Here is a 25723-nt window from a genome sequence, read left to right on the forward strand (position 1 = left end):
TTTTTTTTAAAAATACTTAAAAGTAGCCATTGAGAAGGAAAGCTTATTTCCCATTACTGTTGCTCAAGGCTATACAGAATAGATCTTGGAAGTTCAGGCACTTGTCCAGGCATTTCAGAGGAATTTTTAAGAGATGCTTTTGATGCAATGAAGGAAGGGCAAAGACTTGAAAGGACWGACAGCACAACCAGGATTTGGCTCAATGCATGAATGAAACCTCTTCCTGTGATCCTTGAGTATTTTGCTTTACTGATCAAGTCTCGGGTAGCACAAATCAGTTCTGAACTGTTCCCTCATACAGTGTTGTTCTGAACTGTTCCCTCAGATAGTTTTGGTATGAATCAGTGAAAATGGGCTGAAAGGAGACRGAACCTGAAATGCTTCCAACTTTTTTTTCCCATCTTGACTCTCCTTGAAGTATGTGAATTAGTGTGAGAAAGTGTCTGTAGCTCCCACCGGGTCAAATGGAGGTTGAGATAAAAATACTTGTCTCTGTGTGTATTGTAATATTGATCGTCGTGTGGTAAATAATTCCTTGGCAGCAGGATTGCCAAGTCTGATGTTTTACACTTCATTTGTGAGTTCTGGTGCAGCCTTGCTTCTGGCTCTGTGCTCAGACCTGCTTTTTGTTCTTTGATGGATATCTGCTTCATTATTTCCTTTTGACCAGCCTTTCCTTTCTGATAAGCTGTCATCTTTTGGTTTAGTTKAGCTGCCTGGAGCTCGCTGGGTCTGTTAGTCACAGCTGCTCTCTTTCTGTTGTGACATTTTCCTAAATTAACGGTCTCCATGAAGACCCATTCCTGTTTCTCACCTCTCCCATTGAGAATTCACACCCAATTCACACCCAAAACAAAGATTGCTTCCTGGTCTCTTTCTTTGAATTTCTTTGTTTTTTTCTGTTCCTTTGTATACGTCTTTAGGTAGTGTCACCCAACACAGTCATTTCTGTCACTTAAGGACCTCCTTCTTTGGGCACTCACATTTTACAAAGCGGACTTGGAAKTGTTCTGTTAAAGGCATTGTGGCCTTTTCACAGATCTGGGGGCGGTTTGTGAGTTCGGGACTTTTCTCTGTGTCCTAAATTGCTGGTTAACTGTGGATGCAATAAGGAGACGAGTCCTGGTTTCTGAATCTGAAGCTGAATGAAGTTGGCATGTGGTAAAGCAAAGCACTGTCGGCTCAGATGTGTTTTCTTAACATGGAACCAACTAGCCTTGCACAAATACGGTGGTTTTCTTTCACAACAGTGGAGCTGTCAGGCGGGTGAGGCGAGGCCGAGGGCTGTCCATCACCTCTGCTCCCCGCACCAGTTCACCTTCAAGCTAGCAGCTGGAAGGGAGGGTATTCTTGTCCAAATCCTTCTTACCTGTGCTTTTTCCTTCTGTTAATTTGTGTTTTTCTKTCTCTGACTTGGTTTAAAGCTTGGTGTTTGAATGTGGATGGGGCACCGTTACCCAGCGCGGTTGTGCCACCGAATGCCCGCGCTGGCGGCGCAGTTTGCGYTGGCAGAAGCTGTTTGGCTGATGGCATTTAATGTTGTTTGGGTAGGCAAATCATAACTACAGGCAGAAGAATGCCTTTTTTGGAGTGGCTGTAGTAGCACAGTGTAGATTAGATTCTTCTTTTACCTCACAGATTGGCAGCTGGTTTTGCTGTTGATGATGGTGGGGAAGGATGTGGGGTGCTATAATTAGTTGTGGGATTTCAGAGGGTGGTGAAATCTTCCTTGTGTCTGAAGGAAAACAGTCTCACCAAAGGTTTGTTGAATGTAGTCTGGGTCCTGAGAAAGGTTTCCTTTGGGGCAGTCACGTATCCTAATTCTAAAGTCTGGTGAGCAGCTTCTGCTCATGTGCCAGTTTCCTTCTCATCGGGAGATGTGCAGAATTATTTCTTAGGGTGGTCCCTCTGTTTGAGAGGAGGCAGCTATTGAGCATCAGCTAATAGTTTTTTGTCTACCTTGCAGAATGTAATATGGCTTTATTAATATTATGATAAAAGAGTTTTTCTGAAGGCASTGAAACTAAAGATTATGTCCTTTAAGTTGATATATTTAGGAGTGTATTACAAAGTTCATGTGGTTTGTCTTGCTTCCCTTTGTCTAGTTCCTCCTTTTATTTGTTGGACTGGATAAAGTTCACTGTTTAATTTTTAAACTAAGTTTTCTAAGGAAGGATTTCTTATCATAGGTTAATTATAAAACATATTTTCTCTAATAACTTAAATATTAAATAGTACACTGAGTGCACACTTACTAACACAGAGCTCTTTGCTGAAGAAGCACACCTGCCCCCAGGCTGAGGTTCCAGGTGTTCCAGTGCTAAACCACCTTCTGACAGCAGTTRCCCACTCCACAATTCCTCCAGGGAGGATATTTTTATTTTAGTTCCATCAACCTGGTCATGGCAGTTAGGTTCTATTGCAGCTAAGAAAATTTGAATCTAAAAACTTCAATGTGTTGTGTCTGTCCTGCCAAAGATGAAAATTGATTTTTGAGAGGATGAGGTCTGCTAAGATAGCGATCTTTGAAAAAATTGTGCTTTTCAAGAATCGGTTCAGATTAAACCCAGGAAAGCATGCTTAGATCCACTTTTTCCTGGTGAATGCAACAAGTTTATTTTAAAGATGACTTTAAAGTTGTGTGTATGAGTTAAAATCTTGTTTTGTAGATCTCTAGATACCCTCTATAAAAACRTAACAAAACTTTCACGTAGTTGTTTTTCTCTCCTTGATATTTTCCATCTTTTCTGCTTTGAATTTCATCTAATTTTTTATGTTATCTTTTCCATGACCACAACAAATAGTGAAATAGTACCAGGGAGGTGGCTAAAGTCAGGCTAAGTGTTTGTTCTTCATCTATACCTAGGTAGGAGTGAGGTGTGTGTACAAGGTACAGGGTAAAACCAGTGATGAAGACTGAGCTCTCCATCTTGGTCTTGCCTTGATTCACCTTCTGGAATAAATAAATGCTGCTGCAGATCTCGGTGGGGGGAGGTTCCTGAAGTTGGGAGTGTCYACAGCAGCATCCAGCTTTAATATTGCTGCTTGGTTTATCCATCTCCTGTAAGTTCGTGCATCCTCTTCCCCCCAAAGCCTTGCAACATCCTTCTTGCAACACTCTTCCCCCCCAGTTTTGATTGAGAAGGGGGGGTGGAGCAGGTAATCCCAGATAAGGAGCTGCWGAATGAAAGGTGCCATGGATTTACTTGTCTCACCCAGTTGGACCCACTGCTTTCTCACGGGGGGATTTGTTGGAAATGCATTGGGGCAACMTGCTGCACCCCTGGCTTCTCTCCAGAAGCACCTACCAGAGGGTGAATAGTAATTCTGGTTTCCCTGCCATTCCAGTGCTCTTCTGATAAAAGTGGATATTGTGACAGGAATTGCAGTTGCCAGGCAATAGAACTSAGCAGAGCCTGGCTGGTTAAATACTCAAACTGTTCTGCTCACCAGAATTGCAGCGTCGTGCATCACCCACTGCGCTTCTAGGCAGTGTCTAAAAACTGTGTGTGGGGTTGGAAATCCAAYATCTCCAGTAGTATAGGAAGGTAAAATGGACAGTATGGGCTGTAATGTCACCTTGAATGTAATTGTGGAAAGCAGGTGGGAGTGAACCACTGTTGTCCCTGCTTTTTTTTACCAAATATAACAAATAGATACTTATTTAATTTTTTTATTTTTACTGTTTTACAGCAAAGTTCAGCTAATTGCTGGTCAGAACATCTGCATAGATACACTGAAAATCCTATACTCAAGCTTTCCTTGTATTTTCAGAGAAACTCCTGGTGTTCTGGTGCTTGACTGTGCCTAAAGAGCTCCAGTTTCCCATTCTTRACCTTGTTTTTCTGGTAGCGTCTCACCTGTGTGCATTAAGGGTGCTTTGTTTGTGGAGACATTCACCTTGAGTGGTATCACAGAGGTGTTTGGTTCTCTTTTTCCGTGGTTATTGTGCTGTGATGCCTCTGAGACAATAAATACCGTGTGAAAACTGTCGTTGTGGTATAAAGGACACTTCCCTTGGTTGGGCTGTGTTTGTGATACTAAAAGTGAGTCTGAAGCATCCAATTCACCAGAAAAGTGAATCCACATAAGAACTGCTCCTGGTATAGGCACTTTGGTTTGTGTTTGCCTTAAATTGTGTTCTGGTGCAAGTGTTTTTGGTTGATAAGACCTGAACTACTGGTTACCTTGTCTCTGGCACCAGCCCACGTGTTTTACCTTATATTTGGAGGGGAAGGTTCTTTTTTCAGTCTAGTTAGCTCATGGCTGGAAAGCCCCACAGCACCTGCATRTATGTAATTTAATACCTTTAAAGCCCTTTTTGGGGATTGCAAGTTGGTCATATTTTAACTGCCTTGAGAAAGCAGGTTACAGCACGACCKATGTGATTTTAAAACGGTGTAGCTGCCTTGTGAAGGGAGGGGGTGAGAGGGCTTCCTGTTCTTTAAATTAATTTTGATGGAATTAACTTTTTGTTCTCTTCAGTTAAATAGGTTTTTTTTTAACACTCTAAATTTCTATTTTGGTGGAAGTATGGGACTAATGGAAGTCTTAGTTCAGTTTGTTGAAACAGAAACATTGCTGTGGAAGGCCAGAGAATGTCGGATTTTTGTGTTTGATTGCTTAAGAGCTGGTTAGCASTGCATAGTAGGGCCCTGTGTTGCATATTGTTAAGAGTAATTGCATCAGACTTGTAGTTTTTCTGTGGATCCATGATTCACTATTAAATCCKTTGCTGACCATTATGGATGCAATTGTATGTTATGATACTGTTTTGTCAGCTTGCTTCTAATGAAGCCTGAACGATCTGGCCTGATTAGACAGCCATTTTTGGAAAATAARAACACAAAAAAAAAATCCCCCAAAACCTTTTAAAGAATGACAGTTTTCCTAGATTACTGCAGGGTGGCAACYCAGCAGGCAGCTAAGAGCATGGTGAAGTCTTCCTAAATGTGAGCTGCTGAGCCCAGCCACATGATGAATTTTCATTCTGGAAGAATTTGGCTGCTTATCCCAGCTACCTAAGTGTATATCCCATAGGTTTCTGTCAGCCAATTGCTGAGTCACTTGGATGTGCAGACAACTGTTTTAAAAACAAATAAATAAAATCATGCGCACAACTATATTTTTTTAAAGGTGGAAAGAACAGTCCCCAGGAGAGACAATTTTTGCTAAGCTCTATTGTCATCACAGATTGTGAAACATAAATTCAGTGTTACAAACAGCTTGTAATTTCAGTCTTCCATTTTTGCTTTAGCAGGCATTAGACTGAAACTGCTGGCATTGGGTTTAAACAGTATTAGCTCCATTAAAAATGTTTTACTCTTATAGTTTTTGATCATAATATGCCACCTACTCACTTGTATGTTACAKATTTTGTGTAGAACGGCACGTGCTCATTTTGTGGTGCTGTCAGGAAAGTTATAGTGTGGGATAAGAAAGTGTGCAGAGGTTTGAAGTCTGTCTCCTGGAGAGCGGGGGAACTCATCTTTAGTGATTTAGCTATTACCTGCTTTCTTCTGCAGTTTTTTTGTTGTTTGACAGTTTTCTCACAAGCTGGCAAACTGGACCAGACCGTGACTCTGCAGTGTTGCAGGGAATTATCCTKGAATTGCATTCAGTTGATGCTGCTAACAGCCTAATATCTTTCCCTTCTATTTAAATTCACCAGGAGCAGCTTGGCACAGGTTAGAGTGTTCACCTCCAGCCATGGTGAGGTTCAAACAACCTTTGAGTGTTTGACACCTACCGGGCATTAAAGGGTGAGGAATTCGCTGGTGAGGTTCATCTTCTTGTTAGCTCTTTGTCTTCTTTTTTTCTTCTTCAGCAGAGGATCTYACAGGCATCACCCTCAACTGGGGCACTACAGATGAGGGTTAAAAGTTTGCTGCTTCTTTTCCTGGCTTTGATAGCTGGGGATTCTGGGCTGGTCAGCCACTTGGATGTTATCCTTCCTCCATTCCTGCCCTGTGCACCCGTGAGATGAGCAGGAATCCCTGCCAGCTGAGSCACTGATGTGCTATTTCAGCAGCAGGAGGTAATGGATGTGGCTTCACAGGAACCCCTGAGGGATGTGGCAGATCAGTGCAGTCTTGGTCAGAGAGGATTAATTTGGGGATGACTTGTCATGAGGATGCTTTCACGTGAGCTGGGCTAATTCTAGAYCTACTTGCTCTGGTGGGCTGTGTAGAGAAGGCATCCATCAGTGTTATTAAAGGGATTCAGTTCATTTTGTTGGCTCCATTTTTGCTAAGCTGCTGTTCCTGTTGATATTCAAAGTAAAATGTTGGCATAGAGAAAGCAGGCGAGATGAGGGACACAAACGTGATTTATTCTGAAATTTTATTTGTGTAAACTTACRGGGAAGTTGGAGGAAGCTCATGGAGAGCAACAATGCCAGAGATATCTTTAGCCAGTGACAGCTGAAAATTGCAAGAGCAAGAAGGCAGAGACAGTTTGAGTTTGTGATGTGGGTTGTAGCCCTTTTTGTGTGTTATTTTTGTGAATGTTTTGTTCTGGTCAGCTTGGTAACACAGTGGCCCTTGGATTTGGAATATATAGTTAGTAGAGTGGCAGAAAAGAAAATTGAAGTAGGATGTGTGTRTTTTTCTAAGGGCTGTGGGAGACAAGGGGAATGTGCGTGGAGAGGGATAGTTTAGTTGTTTTTTAAGGTATTTGCACCAAATTTGATTGGCCTCCTGTAGCGTTACTTTTTCCTTCCAAATCTGTGTGAAAATAATTCTGTCAAAGGTTGATAGGAGTGATGAGTGACACGAGGTAAATTAATGATAATAGACTATGTTTCTCAGAAATTACAAGCTACGTTGCAATATAATCTCCAGTCCCGTGAGTGTTTTGAAGAGCAYAGTGGTCTGGCTGTGTCCTCCAAAGCTTAACTTGTAATTAAATGGAAAAAAAACAACAACCCTGGCCTTAGATATGTTATCAAGAATGTTCTCAGGACTTACATTCAAATGGAAACACTGGGGTTTTGTTTGGGTTTGAGTATTCCCTTTCATGTTTTGAAAGGCAAAGATGGCAGCGTTGTGTTAGTGCTGGTAATACAGAAGTTGAAATGCAATTATGGACTTGCTTAGCAAAACCTAAAATGATTGACATTTTCTGGATCGTGGGGTGCCTTTTATTTATCCCCTCTCCAYCCTGAGAGATGTAGCTTCATAAAATCTTGGGAAGTGTAAAGAGGTTTATGTAGCGTATTCAGTGAAGAGAAATAGTTCAGTGGGTAGGGAAGCAGCTTGAATCGTGATGTAGATTTAGTTCCCTCCTTGTTACTGGTTCTGACATCCCAAGAGGTAACACAGAAGCTGGCTTCCCTGGGAAGAGATCTAGTGATTGATGTGACACATACAGGATAGGTGAGCTTAGAGAGTACAGAAATTTTGTGGGAGGTTGTGTAAGTACATTAAAGACACTAAAATATATATCTCATTCATAGTGTCACTACGGAGGCAAAACCAAGAGCTCAGTGGGTGGTGGAATCCTGTGTTAATGTAAAGTGTCATAAGCAATCTCTCCAACCACTGATTTCTGTGAACTCCACATTTAATTTCTTCTTTGCAGAGTATGCAATTAAAGAATCCTGAGACTTCAGTAGTAATTTTTTTTTCCTTTTGACTGCCACTGGTGCAACTGTACTGAAACTTTTCAAGGGCTCAAAGGGAAATAGGGGTTGCTGAGCTGTTCCTTCTCAGTCTTTCTACCTTTGCCTTCCCTATCATTGAAACTACAGGAAGAAAGAAGGCTTAGGCCAGGCCATGGACTGCAGTGACTCTGTTCGGTGATGACTGAATAACACTTCATTTAAAACATTTCATAAAGAAAGTTTTTTTTCTTTAGTGCTGTATGACAGTCTTGATTGTTTCTTTTAAACATGCATAATTCTTAGTAAGTAWGAAGAGAGAGATTAAGGTCAAGTTATACTTTCCCATCTTTATAGTCTGCATGGTCATGATATTTTCCGACTTTTCCTTTTGTTTTCACTGATGTGTCATGCTTCTCTTCTGAGTAATGACAGTCATGTAGGATAGAGCCTCATTTTAAACCTGCTGATTTGGTTTATCGTAAGTTCAGTTYCTTTTTCCTAACATGATTCAACCTTTCAGCATCTTCAGGGAATTTTTTTGGAGCCCTTGGGTTTTTTTCCAATGTGCTAGACAACCCCTCCATTGAGTTGATCCAGTAGATAGTAAACATGTCAATATGCAGGCTGTGATACATTATGCAGATGTAAATCCAGCCAGTGCAATAAACATGTTTTGTTGTTGTGAGAGAGGGATGGGAACTCTGGAGATGCTTGCCTGAAAAAGGATGCCGCATGCTGGGAATTTGGGATGAGGGCAGCTGGACCGCAGCCACGTACAGTAGCTGTTTTGGACTCCTTCTTTATAGGGACCTGCCATAGATTAAAACTRAAAAACACATGATGAAAAGGAAGTGGCTCTGTTGGGAATAAATAACAACACTGTTCAGAAGATGTGCTGATCTCCCAGAAAGACCCACAGCTCTGAGCTGACATTACYGAGGGGCGATGTGGTCAGGCCTCTTTCATTAGAGCAGTTTGGGAGAGAGCAGTGTTCCTGTACCCAGTAACATCAGCTCTCTGCTGACCAGAGAGCAGCAGTAGCTGTCTGGGAAAGCTGACCTCTTCTTGGAGTGGAGTGTGCTCAGAAAAGCCATTATTGGCAAAGTGAGCTGTGGTGGTGTGAGYGAGCTACTCTCTAAAAGTAGAAGCAGCCACAATTGTGTTCTTGTACTAAGCCTTGTAGTTCTTTGTGTGGGAATTCGTCCAGCACTGATGGTAACACACTGTGCTTGTTACCAACTGTGCAGAATTTCAGGGTAGATGAGAAGTTGAGCAACCTCATGCCCTCCCTTAAAAAAGAACCCTTTGGAACCTTGTGGATCACAGACTTTGTCCTCAGAATGGGTGTTACAACCCCTGAACAGGAAAACAGTACGGAATTAGAACAATTTCTGCACCTTTTGCACTTTTTTTCCAGCAACCAGTGTAAGGGGATGSTCTCTGTAAAACTGAAACACTGGAGGTATCCTCATTTAAGCTAAACTTTGCATCCCTGTTGTGAAGTAAAGGAARCAATTTTTATGGAAGGGAAGTCAGAAGAGGGGAAACAAAGGGAAATCAGAASGAGTATACAAACCAGGAGGAAGGTGAGTACGAGTGGATATCGAGGTTGCTGGTGAGATGTTTATGGCAGGCTGTCTATCCTCATTCTCGTTTCAGAGATGTGAAGGATTGCTCAGGCTGAACAAGTCTCTGTTGCTAGGGGAAGCCTGACCCAGCTGGAGTAGACTTGTGTTGAAAGGCTTTAGGATTGTGAAAGGGATGTGCTGGATTGATTCGGTGACTCAGAGCTGCCTTGGTGCTGCTTTGTCTGAGACCTTTTGGTTCTGAGAGAGTCAGATAGTGGTGGTTGCTCCATCTTTAACTCGTGGTTAATTGTGAGGATTTGAGACTGTGCAGTGTAGTGCAGCCTTTTAATGTCATCCAAAAAAAGGAAAGGGTCAAAGGCAACGCTTGAAATGTCAAGGAGTGTGTTTTTTTAAAGGAAAACATAAGTAGTTGTGTTTCTTTAGCACTTCTAAATGAAGTAACTTGGAGGAAAACAAAATTTGTAACTACACCATGATGAAATAGCATCTTGTAGGAAATGAATCCTTCTCTTATTAAAACCAGTGAATGTGTGAGCTGTAAGTGTTGCCCACTAACACCTTGGTATTGATAGTGAATTAGCTGTAATGGATTTATGTCCAGCTGGGGTGTGGTGTAGCAAGCYGAAGCTGTAGTGTAGGGTGAAGGGTGAAAGTTCTCTGCTGCCTTGTCTGTCCTAGTATGACATTTTGCAGAAAGRAGAAGGGAAGRGTYCCTTTCAAACACTGAAGAGCAGCARGCAAGTCCTTTTAGGAGTCCCCAGTGACCTGAAGTGACTGGTGGATATRGGAAGAGAGTGAAGAGGCGCCACGTGGAATAAATGACTGTTTGTGAATTGGTGGTGATGAGACAGCAGGTGTTTGTCAAGGTGACAAGGCAGTTCTCCATGTCCAAATGGTTTTAATGATCCAAGTAAGCTTTGGCAAATCATAGTTAAGGTCGAGAGGAATCTGCTGGATCACTGCACTCTGTACACAGCTCGTTTGGAGGCTGCCCAGTGTCCTCAGCAGCGSTGCAGTGTGTGTGTGTGTGTGTTCACAGCCTCAGCTCTGCTCTGTGGTGTCCCAGCCAGAGCACCACTTACACACAGCCTTGCCAGGAGGTTCTGCCAGATCAAGGAGCATTAATTACTCGCGTCGTATGAACCTGTTTCGTGCAATCATTTTTCCTGGTAGTTCATTGACCCCATCTCAGTTACACGAGCAGGCTTGGCTCTGTCCTCTGACTAAGAATGGCCTGCAGGTCGTCTGGAAGATTGTAGTATGGAGTGGGTGTTTCTATTGCCTTTGGAAGTTTATGTGCCCTGCAGCTTGCTCATGGGATGCTTCCAGAAGAAAAGAACACAGGTGGGCTTCTTGTTGGAGCTCAGGAYTTTTGGGCTAAAGAGCTATTTCCAAGGAGGCGTTTGTGTTTGTCTAGCTAACGAGTGCATTGCTTCTCTCCAGTATTTTACCATACTGGGGAGTTATCTTTTAAACAAATAAATGTTTGTCTTTAAAGAATGAATTTCTGGCTCTGAATTAGGTGCTTAGTTTAGGCCGAGTCTGATAAATGATAGGCAGTTTAAAGAAAGGCTTGGAAATCTGTAGGCAGCAGAATGAAAACAGCATGAATCTGACTATTGGTAATTATCCTGGGCGTTTATAATCTACCCAGAACTAGTGGGGCAGGGTAATAAACAGCTGTTGAATTTTTATGTTCWGTTAGTGAGCAAAATAAATACATAATAGTTAATTTCCAATTCTGAATTGAATGTGAAACAAAGRCAAGTTATCCTAGTCATATTTAAAAAGTTCTCTAAACTGGAATATCTAAAATTGTTAAATGGAGTATAAATGCTCTAAAGAGCATTTTCTGTGCACTTCATTGTGTCAGACAGACCAGTTTATATTGTAAGTCCATATATGCTTTCTCTCAAATGGGATCCAAAGAAAACACAGCACAGTCAAATGGAAATTGGAGTTGACTTTGAGCTCTGATTAATTTGTTTTTCATATAATCCTTTTCAGGGCAGCGAGAAAAACGTGAGAAAAAGATGATGTATTGTGGTAYAATTAACTCTGGTGAACAATGTGAACTTGAAAGAAATTTATTTAAAAAAAGTATCTGCTTTAATGGAAACTGTTTTTTCCAAGTGTCAGGATGGCCCAAGATGCTTGTCCTATTTCACATTTGCATCTCTGCAGTTCTCATTATATGTGTAAAGTTCTGCAAAACATAACTCACTAGATGAACTAATAAGTTCTTAAATCAAAAATGTCAACAGCCACTCATCTGTGATCGATTTCTAATGTGGGACCCCACTGRACTTCATCCTTTTCCATATTAAGGGGATGATGTTTCATAACTGAGGCAAGTGAGTGCKTACTTTTGCCATAAAGCTCTAGAAATTTCATTGATTTATAAAAGCATTAAATATCTAAAATTAAGTAACTTTCAAGCTGAAACAAACATAAAGCTAAAAGCAATATGACTTTGAAAGCCCAGCCTCAAACAGAGACRTGAACAGATATATAATGCTTTCGTTAACGGTTACTGCCATTTCTCTTACAAATTGTTCTTTAGGGTATTGTAACTCAGCTGTTTTTAAACCCATCACTCTGGAACCTTGCCTGCAAAATGTCAGCGCAAGTGCAAATTTTATTTCTTTAACAAAATAAAGGGCTTGGAGCAGTTAGGCTTTCTAAACTTTTATGGCAGGAAAATAAATTCTGCTMCTTTTGCTTTGCCATAGCAGGAGCCATACTGTTCACCTTGGCCTGGCAGCAGCAGAGATGGAAACCAAAAGGGTTTAATGGGGAGCACTGTGTGTGTTCTAAGTGGCCTTTTCAAAACAAGAGAAGCCCAGTGTCAGTGCAAATATCCTTTGGCAGAGGGCACAGTCCCTTGGGTGGATGGAGGGATGATGCCAATAGAAGATGATTTCTGAAGTTGAAAGCAAGATGTGGTTACCAGCTCTTTAAAGGAATTTAATAGGATTTGAGGTTGTCTTTGCTACAAGATCAAGGGAGAACCCCTCACTTCTGCCCTAACCAATGCATCTCTTACCAGATCTACTGTCGTGGAGTTTTTTAACATTCCTCCTCTTCCATCTGGCTTCTGAAGCTGGGTAGTGCCAACCACTTCACCCTTTTTAATGTTTTCCTGAAGTTCAAGCCTTGCCACATATTCCAGGAGTAGYGTCCAATTTTTTGGGGTCAGTATGTACTAAAATGGGGATTTYCTGTCTCACTGCTCACGAGGACCAAGTGTTCCTGGTGGTATACTAGTCTTGGTGTTTAGTATTTTGTTTTGAAGGTCTGGGGAATGAACTTTTTTGCACATAGCTACTTCAGTGCAGCAAGTCGCATTTAATAGCCTCTGCTTTCAGCTTGAATCTTCACAGAAGGAAGATTAGGTAATAGTTTGTGTAGAAACATCTGTTTCCTAACAAAGATCTCGCCCTATTTTATTTTTTTATGCTGTCCCTCTAACCAGAAAGTCCTTTAGTCTTTTGAAGACTTAGAAGTCTTTAAGTCCTTGTTGGGTATTAGAGTTGCTGTGGTTTTAGCATGCTCATGCTCTGGATCCTTTGTTAGCTTAAGTTATTAGCCTTAGATAAGTGTTGTGGGATGGAAGGACTGCTTTCTATTGTCAGTGCAATTTCTGAATCTCTGGACAATTTGTCTGGGTTAGAATTTAAGTTTTTTGGCTCCAGTGCTTGTTTAGACCTTTCTCTTGTCTGAGGAAAAGATGTTGTTAAAATAATTAAGCYTAGCATGCATTAAAAGGGAACCTTTCCACAAAATTGAATTGCTTGGGGTTTATTTGAGTTTTGGGTTGCTTAAATAAATAGGCTTTTTGCTTTGTTTGCTTWCAAGCAACTTAGTATCTATTGTGGGGAATCTTTTTTTCCATGTTTTCCACAGAAGATCAGTTCTGAGGGTTTGGAATAACAACAGCTCTCTACACTCTGTAGTTCTTTGTTTTACATCAAAGTGCATTTTATGTGTCCAAATATTACATTATTAACACACATGTCTTCCAGCCCCTTTAACATTGTTATTGTGATATGTCTCTAATATGGAAAGACTTAATACACAGATTTATTAGGGAATAATCCTTTTGGTCATTGTTCTCTTGAGAGTTCATAGAGTTCAATCTGCTGTTTTCAAGGAGAGATTCTTCACTGTGATGCTGTGTGTTCTTGTAAATAAATTTATCCAGTGTTTCTTAGAACTCAAGAGACTTTTTTATATCTTGGTGCCAAAATTAGTGAAACTTGGTTTACTGGAACATGCAAACAGAAATTCAGTGCTATAAGTCCAAGCATTTTGTTTTCTTCCCAGTCACAGAGCAGGAAGTGCTGACCAGCTTTCCGTGGATTTAGTGTTGTTGCTGACCTACTGCAAGACTAGTATTCCAAGAATTAGGGCTTGTTTGGCGTGTGACYCTGGAAAGAAAGAGTGATTTGAGGCCTCCGTTGTAATTTTCTGGGAAGTGCCTCTTTGTGTGTGTCTTAAGTGGAGTGGAGAGTGAATTAATAACATAATGACCAGTGGAGCCCTTTCTGTGTTACCTGACTTGTTTGAAGTGATGTGGCTCAAGCCCGGCCCTGGGCACACATATCAGGATCCAATTTGAAGCAGGCTGTGCAAATGCATTTGGTTTATCTTTGTATTCCTCAGKGCAATGCAGCTCCTGCCATCAGCAGTAAAAACCCAGCATTTCTCAGTGTGCTGCAGCATAGAGAGAGCACTGCCATCACCGTGCTGCTTCTGGTAGTGCTTAGGGTGATGGGTTAAATGAAATGAATATTCCATGTAGGTGTAAGTCAAGCACTCATTTTTATTTTAACACTGTAGCCTAATTAAACATTTTATGGCCATCAGAATATCCTTCTTGCGTTCCGGTTTCAAAAGGCGTWGGAATGCCTTGTTTACTGACTTTTTTCCTCTCCTTTTCCATTTCAGTTTGCGGTCCAAATGTCGACATTCGCAATGATATCCATGAACTGAAGCGCCTGGAGAACTGCACAGTGGTCGAGGGTTTCCTGCAGATCCTGCTCATCTCCAAAGCGGAGGATTACCGCAACTTCCGCTTCCCAAAGCTCACTGTCATCACTGACTATCTGCTGCTCTTCCGTGTGGCAGGCTTGGAAAGCCTCAGTGATCTCTTCCCCAACCTCACRGTCATTCGTGGCAGGAACCTCTTCTACAACTATGCCTTGGTTATCTTTGAAATGACAAATCTGAAAGAGATTGGGCTTCACAACTTGAGGAACATCACCCGCGGGGCCATACGGATCGAGAAGAACTCTGACCTGTGTTACCTCTCCACGGTGGACTGGTCTCTGATCCTAGATGCAGTGTCCAATAACTACATCGTTGGGAATAAACCTCCAAAGGAATGTGGGGACTTGTGTCCGGGAACAATGGAAGAGAAGCCATTGTGTGAGAAGACRTCTATTAACAACGAGTACAACTACCGCTGCTGGACCACCAACCACTGCCAGAAAAGTAAGATTTGAGTAGATAACCTGTCTTGGTTACCTCTTTTGGAAGTAGAGGTTTAGTTTTGTGGGKTTTTTTAAGCTCTTCAGCAACTGAAACTTTTCTTCCAGTTTTGTATTGTTTATGTGAGTTACCCAGTTGCCACACCAATAGATCCTTCCCCGATCAGTAAAGGTCCGTCTCACTTAAACTAAAAAAMAAAMGAGAAAACAACAAATCAACAACTGTAAAACAAAACCCAACAAATTCCCAGAGTTATTTCCCCATGGAAAACATGGGAAGYGTAAGTATGGAACCAATGCCATGATAGTAAAGCTGGAGGCAGCTTTACCTCCCTCGAGGACTTTTGGCAGGAGGTAGCCATCAAATGCCATCTCCTTGCTTAAGTGACATTCTGTGTGAGCCAGAGCTGTTGCTGTGCATGTACCTCCAGACATTCCTGTAATGGTAAATTCCATATGTAAGGACTTGTTTACTGACATCAGTTTCCACAGTACAGTCTGGAGAGTCAAAGGGTCCATGGGTATCTTGACTCCCAGTGAAGTTATTCTTGCCTGTTTTGTTCTTATCTGGCAGGTTTATGTCTTTCTGGTAGCAAGTATTAGCAAAAACAAAACCTGATCTCTTCTCACTTTTTAAAAATAGAGYAAACAAACACATAGTTTACTCAGGTAACATGATTACATGGCAGGCTTTTTGAGTTCATCCTGTAACTTTACGAAAGCTGAGCCCTGSAGTATCAGTGGGGCTTAATTACAAGCAGTCATCACTGGGAGGAACAGTTCCTGAATTCCACATGGAGTCTTGACCAAAGCTGCCATAATGATAGGAAACACCACAGTGTGGGAGAAATCAGGACTACATTTGGCTTACCTTCATCTGGGGATGTTTTTTTTTTTTCTGAAGCGGCTCATCAGTTGCTTGTGGAGCCCTCCTGTTCAATTAGAACTGCAATTAAAGTAGTTTGTGGGGCAGTTTCAGTCAACACATGCCAAAAATACCTCTGCAAAAAGGCATTTGGAGTATGTGCTTTTATCAATACTTACAGGAAATAAAGTTCGTTTTTTAAACAAAGCAAAGAAACCCCCTCTGCCTGTTACTGGGAGACTTTGTGCTTTGCCCAGGGCGAGGGAAGTGTTGCTATGAGTCCTTAGGCTTCTGCAGGCCAAATTTATGTCTTCATTAACAGACTGTAACTCTTTTGTCTACAGAGGGTGGCCAAGGTGATTCCTGTGCAACCTCTTTGCCTTCAGTGGTTTGAATGGATGTAACGAGAGTGTATTTCATGAGATATAATGACTTACTTGCTTTCTGTTGTGTGCTCTGCCTATTTGGAGTAGACAAAAGTAACGTGCAAAAAAACTTCTTTGGCATCTAGGGGACCGTTAAAATAATTTGGATCCCAAATAMACATGAGAAGAAATTCGTTTAAATAAAATGAGGTCATAGTTAGACTGTGATAGCAGGACTTTGAAGGCAGGGGTGTAGGTAATGGGTTTTTTTTYCCATATATGCTTTCATCTCCTTTCATGGGAGATTGTGAAGAAGAAAGCAAGTATTGGAAAAGAGCCTTGAAAGGCTTGTTAAGAGCATTACAGTGTGCAAAAAAACAATTAGGTTTAGAGTATCTTAGGATGCAGAGCATATAAAGAAATTACTAAGTTCTAATCAATAATAAGAGGGAGAAAGTTGGACCTGTTTTAAACTGCTGGTTGTGATGAGTCTCTGACTATGAGGAAGATGACTTTAAATTTGTGACCATTCATCTGAAAAAGAAAACAACYCCAAAGTACTCCCGCTCTGAAGAAAAACAAGCGAGGTATAAAAGTGCAGTTGTTCCAAAAGGAGCTTTTTGTCTCCCCTGCTAGATTGCTTGGGCACTTTGGCAGTGAACTCCTGATCAGGAGAGGACTCTTGCAGTACAGAAATCACACRAGACATGAGAAAGAATAGAAGCAAGGACTTTTCAGTTGCTGAGTGTTTCAATCGACATTTTCCTACCAGTAGAGATAYGACACCTGTGTTATTTTCCAGGGAATATTTTTCTAGTGCAGTATCTAATTTAACCCTGACATTCTYCTTGTGCGTCACAGTAATGTTAAACTGAAAATGCTCTCTATCATTCAGGGTTCCTTTGTGCCTTTTTATTTTTCTTTGCTCTGGCTCTGTGGAGGAGTGTGTATTAAATCTCTCTTGTCCTTGTTTAGGTTTTACGCTGAAAGATCTGAAGTTGGTGGGTAAATGTTGTGTGGGAACACTTGGTACTTTAAGTAGCCTGGCTTCTGTTTAGTTTTGCTGTTGAGTGGAAGTTGTTTTTTTCCKTCTTTTTCTTTCTCACAAACAAAGGAAGAAGCTTGTGCTTCCTTCAATATAACTTGTGCAGGAACAATGCTGAGGGAGGAGGGAGGGAAGGATATGCTATGTCTGACTTAGAATATCCATGGACATTTCTATAGAGGAGCAAGCTACAAAGAAACTGTAGCTTTTAAATTTTTATTTGGTGTTTTTAAGGTTCAGCATAAGGCGTCAGCAGCTCTCCTGCCAGTTTGGTTGCCCTGGTTTCTGTGTAGTGTACATTCCTTTACCTTCGAGTGCCCCAAGGCAGCAGCAATACTAGTTTGCTCTTTTTGGAGCAGCAGCTTGTTGTGTTGGGCTTGGCATGCTCACTCCTCTCTGACTTGCACCTACTTTTATGTTGGTGTATTAAATACCAACTGTGCCTCACTTGGGCTGCAGGTCCACACAGAAGAAATCCCTCAAGATAAAAGGAGAGTACTGAAGTTGTTTGTTTGCATCAGTGCTTGTGCTTTGGGGCACAGGTAAAGATGGGAAAGATAAAAATGGAGTGTCCAGACATACAAATAAGACTACGGCCTTTTGTGTTTTTCTTTTTTTCTGGCAGTTGTGACTGCTGGAAAGGTTTGTGGAAGCTGCCTGCATCTCRCTCAGCAATTGATGTGAGAACCAGAAAACTATTCCTGCTGTACCCCTTGCAAGACTTGTCTGATGACACACTTGCTCTGCCTGTCCAGTGGTCTGCTGTAAAGAAAACTTTGGTTGTTTTCTGTATTCCTCTTGCTGATGACTAACTTTTGAGGTCTGCTGCCTTAGTCACTAGGCCTTTCCAAGCCTGCAGAAACCAATGGAAATTACACCCTTGAAAGGCTGCCTGGAAGTTCAGGATCCCCTGTCTACTGTAACCTCTGCRTTGTTTTTCAAGCAAGTCTAGCTAATGCTTCCTAAGAGACTTCTGCTGTTGCTGGGGCCATAAGAAATGAACTGGGCAAACTATTGGGAAAGTAATAGCAAAACTAGCAATGGTCTGGATATAAGACCTATGGTGGTGCCCAGTTGAGTTTTTTTCCTCAATCTTGGTTATTTTTCCTCTTCATCTCAGTTAAGCTGGAGATGCTCAGTGTCAAATACAAGCTAAAAATTTTCCTACTCAGAGGAAAGACAAGGGGTCTTGTAATGTCTGTGAGGAAAGGGGTGTTGGTTTCAGCTGCTGCTTCTGTGGGACAGGATGAGAGCACAGTCTGGGTCGTSCCCTTGTGAGGGAGCAAATCAGAGYTCCTGTATCTCCCAAAGGGGATGGGATAGCCACGCTTCCATGAAAACAGTGGTGGGGAGTATCTCAAGTGCAGGAGGGAGCTTTAAGATTGGAGATTGGGCATTAAAAAAAAGGATATATAAACTGGCATTGTAGAGAGGACATGGGTTAGGGCTGTAAGCATTGAGCACTTGGTTCAAAAGAGATGAATTTGACATGAGAAACAATAGCTCACGTAGACCTCGCTGGAGAACAACAGGAGAAAACTTTCAGCTTCCGAATGTGTGAAACTGAGGACCACAGAAAAGGCATGTGAGGATTTGGAGGCCGATGAAGCAGATGGCAGCTAAGCACAAAATGTTTTTAATGAAAATGTATCCTTATTCGTTTTTGAATTGGTTTGACAATGGCCCGAAAAGATACGGTGTATGAGGAGCAGGAGGGAGAGAATGACAGTGAGTGGGAAGAGTGGTCCATATGTGCCTTCTACTAAAATGTTTAAACATATGGAGACAGTAACATGATGTATTCTCACAAATATTCGGAATCTGCTCCTGTTTGTTTACACGGAGCTCAAAAGATAATGCAGTTGAGTGGTATCGTTTGACATGGCTCCATTGACTTGTGCAGTGCTTACAGTGTGCGCCAGCTGGGAATCTGCTCCCTGTTGATTCAGCAGAGTAGTGCTGAAAACCATGTGCTGCACTTTTTTTTCCTCCCCCCTTTTCTCTCCTTGTCTTCCCCTCTCTGAGCAGKATTCACTGTATTCCCCTGTCCTTTMGAAATAGTGAACATATGYGAACATTGTATAGGCAGGAAGAGAGGGGAAGAAGGTGGGAGCCAGAGATGCTGAATCAAATTATTCTCATTTTGCTTAAAATCATGTTTGTATGCTTTTTTTCCCCCCTGTTTGCTGCTTCATTTTTTTGGTTGTTTTTTTTCCTTAAACACTGAAATATAGTAGACATTATATATATTAGCAGAGGACAACATGCTTTAAATTTTACTCCTTCAACATGCAAATTAGATGTGGTGTAATGTTAAGCAAAGCTGGTCTGTGTAACACTAATTCTACCTTTGTTGGTTTAAGCAAAAATTAAGTATCATATAAAACTGACCATATTTTGAAATGGACAGGTTGTTTGTTGTATTTGGTTGGTATGCAAACCAACAAATAAACATCTTTTGAAAGGAATAAACAGACAAAAAAATAATAATTGTAAAAGGCACAGTTGGTGTCACTGAGTTAGAAAAATCTGGAGCATGTTAAAAAAAAAATTTGTTAGTGTTTTCCTTCTGAATGAAGTTTTTTGCTGACTTTCGCTCCCCTCCTGAGAAGTTCGCTCTCCAGCCAGAGGTTTCCCAGAATTTTTATTATGGCTGTGAGAGCATATTTAATTAGTAAGCTGGAATGGCCGCAGAGCAGTTTAGGCCAATCTGCAGTTAATTACTGTAGCAGTGGTTTATATTCTGAGAAAAGGGCTAAAATTAAGCAAATGTATACTTGCCATTTTTCTTTGTTCTGTTGTGAAATGGCATAACCTGGGAAGAATCTTGCAGCCTGCACTAGCCACCAAAAACGAAGTGATAATGTTAAGTACTCATCGTGGCTTCCTAGTTTCTTTTGGCACAAAGATTTGTAGASGACTGTTTGTTTTGAGAGGTCTTTAAATTTGGGAGTTTCATTTTCCAGTATGAAAAGATGATGCAGTGAGCTCAGTCCACGTCTTGGCTACGTGTTTCAAAAAAAAAGAAAAAAGAAAACAGCAAACTTTTAAAAATACTTTGAAAAGGTTTAGAACTTTTCCCCATGTCTTGGAATAAAGAATGAAATAAAGTTWGAAGTTTTTGAAAATGCCCTTAGTCTTTTCTACTCACATTTACACACATGCGCGCACATACACTTTTGTCTTCCGAAGACATCACATTTTACTTAAACTTGGTTTATCTTTGTCAGTCCAGTGGTGTGTTTATGGTCACCAGGTGATGTGTAGCCACATTTTAGTGGCCATCCATGCTGTTGGAGAATTTTTTTTTTTTTAGTGTTTTTTGAGGTGATGGGAAGGGGTAATCCATGTGCTGTGGAATGATACAGTGMATGTTGCCATGATGTCAGTGGCATTAGAAGTCCGTGTAAGTGATGGGGTAATTAAATGTATCTGCTCAGTTATTCTGAGTAATATAAGCTCTATTTTACATAAAGACCATTCTAATGGATTTACTTGAATTGTCTTGTGCCAAGAAACGGCTACACTGTCAGAAAAAAGCTCTGTAGAAATGCAGTTGGAGGTCACAGRTTGGAAATAGTAATTCCCTGGTTTTCTGGGTTGCATGTGTGTTCATTCCTCAGTTCACTTTCTCTGATGCTGTGCGGTAAAGGCTGGGGAAGAAAAGAGTGCCAGTTCTTCCTTACAGGAGGATACAAAAGCGTCACCAGATTGCACACTGTGTGCCTGACAACCTTCTAACGGAGAGTGCTTGAAAAGGAGTCCTGGACTAACCTCACATTCTGTGGAAGCTCATGGGAGAAGAGAATGACTCTGCAGCCCGAGGGGCCTGAGGCTGTGGAGCAGAGGGGGAGTGGGAAGTGATGGCTACAGTCACACTGAGTGAGGATTTCTAAGATGTTGTTTATTTATTTTGCACTTAAAGTGAGAAAAACAAAAGGAAGTCCTTTAAAACTGCAGTGACATCTTAAATTTACTTTTAGAGGTACAGTGTGTTAGAGATGTTTCAGAAATTTGATAATGTGGTTCTAGCTAGGGTTGGAAACTGAATGCTTTTGGGTTTTACTTGGAAGACTTTTGCTGTTCTTAACAACTTGTTTTCATCCTGGACCAGACTGATGATGATGCCTTGTTTAGAGAATTTTTTGGTTTACCTTGCTGTGCAGCAGTGCCATGTTAAATCTATACAATTGAATGCACATCTAAACTTGAACCAAATCTTCAAGTGCCTATTATGGATTTCCGGGCAACATTGATACATATTAGACAAATGTTTGTTAATAGAATAGACAATTGTATTGGATAGTTAATTAGATGTAATGTAAGGCTTTAATTTTATGATGAATTTGCAAAACARCTGGGAGCTGGGAATAGCTAGCAGTGTTATAGGGAAAATGTCAGGGAAATGTCAAGTGTAAAACTAAAAGAAAGCTGTGTCTTTGCTGTGTGTTCTTGCAGATGTCACAGGAACAAGGCAAACTCAGCCTGGCTTAGCGTTTTTTGCAGTTCCCTGTGGCTTTTATCCATACAGTGAGTCCAGCTTGGAGTGGGTTGCTAGTTTTCCTAGGGATTTCAGTTTTGACAGGTARTGCATGTATGGATGTCAAACAAGGGGTGAACTTGAGCTGCAGTTGTCTTATCTTGGTGGGGGGCCCTAAAATGATCCGTCCTCCACCTGTCCAGTTGTCCCATTTTCATGGATTGTATAGAAATACATCTTTTGTGATGACTGATCTGCAATTAAATTTGAAATGGTCTGAAGGAAAGGGAAGCTTAGGCTCAGTCCTGGATAGGAATCCCGTTCTCTAAAAATTTTGAACAGGAGGAACCGTTTTCCTATTTTTCCTTCCCCAAACACATGAATGTAGGAATGAATTGTCCTTAAGCATTTTCATAAATCGTTTTTATGTGGCAAACAAGTTTTTTCAGTGTTCGAGGGTTGTGAAACAGCCTTTGTTTAGCCTTCTTTCCCACTAATAGTGGGATTTCCTTCTCAAGTCTGTTTATGACTCTGAGAATTAACTTCTAATAAAAAGATGCTCGGTTAATAATACGTCAATACAGATTGTTGAATTGCCTTTTTCTTCTGAGGTGAGCTCAGCCCAGTTCAGTTGTCGACTGTCTCTTCCTCCCCCTCCTTTTGAGCATTGGGAATGGAATGTGCATGTGCTATCAGCCAGCGCTAAAAATGATTTAGCAACAAGTTTGCCCACCATAAAATGGGGAGGGTCTGAAATGCCCAGCGCCTGGCTTTTTAAAGCTGGAAACCATGTGCCATTCTCTCCTCTTTTTTTTGTTTACTGTTTCTTGCTGGGCAAAGTGAACGTGTAGTTACCTGCCCAATGCACAGTTCTGTATGCCCGGGCTAATTATTAAATGTATTTGTGTAGCCCTTGACAGTGTAGGCGAGAATGAATTTAGCACATGACTCTTGGGAAAGGCTGGTGTTTTTTTGGAATTCGGTTGCTGAGAGGGATTTGAGGGACAACTCAAAAAGTTCTCRGTTGTTGCTAGTTGAAGTTCAGCTTATGCTCTTAGGTGGATCAAACTTTTACTTTCAACACCAGTGTAAYGCTCCTGTGTTTTTCCCTGGTTGCAACATATTGGTTTATTGGCACTTAACTGTTCCTGCCGTAATAAACAGTGCTCCAAAGCTATCCAGGCTCATCTGTTCCCAGYGCACTCATCTTCCCCCATTAACAGCTTCTCTAACTTTTTGCTCAATTATGGGGTCAGTTTGTCTTAATTGTTTTTTGATTCTTTTAGATATTTTTTCCAGTTGATGTGCGAGGGATACAGATGGATGATTAAAGGCTATAGTTTTGGGAAATGATGCCATTTAGGAAGCATGTTTGAAGTGTTGGGCGCGCGGAGAAAGTCTTTTATATCAACGCAGGCCTTGGGAGGAGGAGATGTTTTTCTATGTATAGAAACTTCCCGTATAGGATAGCAAGGGAAGGTTGCAGGGGGGTTGCCTGTCTCTTTAAGTGGGTTTATAATTGGCTAGGAATTTTTGTCAGCTTAGTCACTGCAGCATTCAGCGGATGAGGGAAAAAAACCACAGGCCCCAACCGTTACGGCTGTGGATAGGCTCTGTCATCCCAAAGGAATGCATGTGAACAAAACACTTTGTGCGGTGCAACCGTTGGCCTAAACAGTATTGCATTCTTAAAGCAGGCTCTGAGTCACATGGAGCAGATGGATTGTTTCACTAAAATGGAAGTTATGTATCACTGAGCGCTCCCGATCGAGCTTTCAAGTGTGCTTCCWATAGGTCGAGATAGGAGAGGGTGATGAAGGGGTGGAAAGGGAAAAAAAAATAATGAGCTCCTTGTTGTGTGGTTGAAACAGTTTCTGTGGTGTTGGAAAGGTAAGGAAGTGTTTCACTTTGGTAATTAGTGTTGGCTCACCGGCCTCAAGGTTTCTCCCTAAATTTCAGACCAGCATGGTCTTAATTTTTTTCATGCTGCCYAAACACTCCAAAGAAACCCCTGTTGTAAGGGGGACAAGGAGAGGAGAATAACCCCAAACCAACCCCCAAACCTATTGGCTCGTCTGCCAGTGCAGCCAGCTATTTTGCTCTTCCCCACCCTGCCAGGCTTTTGCCTCAAAATCCTTCTTGAAGCCATTCTCTCTAGAGCCCAGAGTATACTGATGAGTGAAGGAGTAGCTCTGTCTCTGAGGATGTCGTAGTCCTTTATTTGGTTTTATCTCTTGCCTCTGAGGGATTTGAAAGGATCTGATAGGASGTTTCCAGTCTCCAGCCTTCAAAGCGTGCAGGGGAGGAGCTGTGACTTCTGGCTAAACAAATTCAGAGCTGTCAAGTGGGGTGTTTTTTCTATTTTTTTCCCTTCCTGTTTTGTGGGGAATCCTCTTTAAAGAGTGCTCTAGGATTTAGCGGCAAACCCGGCCTGCAGTTGGTCGATATTGACAACTGCTGTCATTTGGCAGGCTGGCACTGGTAGGAGTGCAGCAAGTTTGGAGGTCTTAATCCGGTTATCACCAAGGCAGGTGTTTCAGAATTAGTGCCTCCCCGTGTCGTATTAATTGAATCTTAAATCATTACAGCACAAAGGAGAAACATTGACTAAATTCTCTTCCAACTCTGGAGCTTTCCTCATGAAGGCAGCACATGAATAGGAACTCTTTCTTWGAGGAGCTGGTTTACTTTGAGTGCCTGTGAAGGCTGTTTGGCAGAATCAGAATTGACTGGTCCACGTGAAGCACTACATGCAGAACCGAAATTGCAGTGAGTCACTGTCTGCTCTGTCTTTTGTGATCTGAGAGTCTGGGATAAAGAACTGCAGTGGGTGTTACAGATAAAACCAGTATGCAAATCCCTAATTCAGAGATGAAGCCTTCTTCCTTTTCTACTCACTGCAGTTGTTTGTCTGTGTGCATCCATTTCTCTTCTGTAGAAAAGAAATTAAAATAATCAGTAATACCTTGCACCAGGAGATGAAGAGAGTGGTGGCAGGGAAAACAAATACYGCTTCCAGCAAACCAGCTGTAGAGAGATTTTAAATTCAAGGGCTGCTTTTGGATCAAGTGGTTTATAGGAGAATATAAGTAATTGGAATTTGTCTTACAGAGCAAAAAAATCATAGTCTTCCTAAGCAAAAATTATATTCTTTTCTACCCTTAAGATGCTTCTTTGAATGGTTAGAGTTATCTGCACCTGTCAGATGATGATTTTAGGAGAAAAGGTGTGAGAGAGTGAGAGAGCATTTTTGGAGTGGAGAATGCAGTGGAAATCTTTCAGCATGTCCCTGGTGACAGTGGGAGGCCCCTGAAGTCTGTGGTGATCACGGGTCCCAGCCTCCAGCTTCTTGCCTGGTCTAGAAGGAGCGTTTTGCTGTGTGAACTGGCATTGCTGTTTTAATCATGGCACTGTTTTAATGGTCCTTGGAGCAGTGTGCTGTACCTGTGCTGTTCGTGCTCTGTGTTCTGGATGCAGTGTCCGTGTGTTTTCCAGTAGATAAATTCAACATCATGCRTGTAGTACCTGAAAACCTCAAGCTGTGAAGCTTTCTCGGTTTACTTGTCTACTTATTAAATATTTATTGAAATGGTAGCTGGCCCGGGATGAGGGAGGAGGAGGAAATGTTGTTCAACAACATGGGGCTCACCCGTCACCATAAATGGTGCAAAGCTCTGTTTACATTAAGTGTTCTGTAATGGGGTTACTTGAAGGAAATTGCATAGCAAGAAGTGAAAACATTTGCTTTTCCGTGTGTGCTGAGTGGGCTGCATGATCTGACCTGTATGTGAGGGTTCTGCCTGGACAAAGAATGTCATGAGCAAGTGGACAGCTATTTTGCAATGTTATCCTGCTCATTCTTCTAGTATCCAGGAGACATTGGAATTGGTGTGAATAACTGTGCCATGCCTGGTTAAACACAATGCCCTAAAGAAGGAGTTAATGCCCTAAAGAAGGAGCTAAATCCTAAAAGGACGACACTCCCACCCCCAAATCTTACAGTGAAGGAGAAGGARAGTTTCCTCCCTTGTGTTCCCACAACAGCAGAAAGTGTGGCAGTAACATGCCTGGGTTCTTGCAAGCTGTCTTTCTTTCAAACCTCTGTTTTTCCATCTTCCCTTCCCAGTATGTGTTTGGGAAACTGGGAGCCTTCCCTTTGCCTGCCTGGCCCTTATCGCTGTTCTCTGCAGCACAGAAATGATGTGCCTGTCCAGTTCATTCTGCTGCYGCTTGGTAAACTAATGAGCAGAGGCACTGCAGCTGCCAGGAGGAATTCCTTTCCAG

General features: G+C 41.6%; 1 protein-coding gene across 2 annotated transcripts in view; it reads left to right on the plus strand.

Annotated features, from left to right (window-relative positions):
- The window catches only part of IGF1R (insulin like growth factor 1 receptor), a 165080-nt gene that overhangs the window by 15863 nt on the left and 123494 nt on the right, over positions 1 to 25723 (plus strand). For both annotated transcript variants that reach the window (XM_057375314.1, XM_057375315.1), the window contains exon 2: positions 14143 to 14688. In XM_057375314.1, the coding sequence (XP_057231297.1) occupies positions 14143 to 14688 (546 nt within the window). The remainder of the gene's footprint in view (positions 1 to 14142; positions 14689 to 25723) is intronic.

This window comes from Malurus melanocephalus, unplaced genomic scaffold (assembly GCF_030028575.1).
Source record: "Malurus melanocephalus ecotype Western Australia unplaced genomic scaffold, MMel_1.1 scaffold_244, whole genome shotgun sequence".
Lineage (NCBI taxonomy): Eukaryota > Metazoa > Chordata > Aves > Passeriformes > Maluridae > Malurus > Malurus melanocephalus.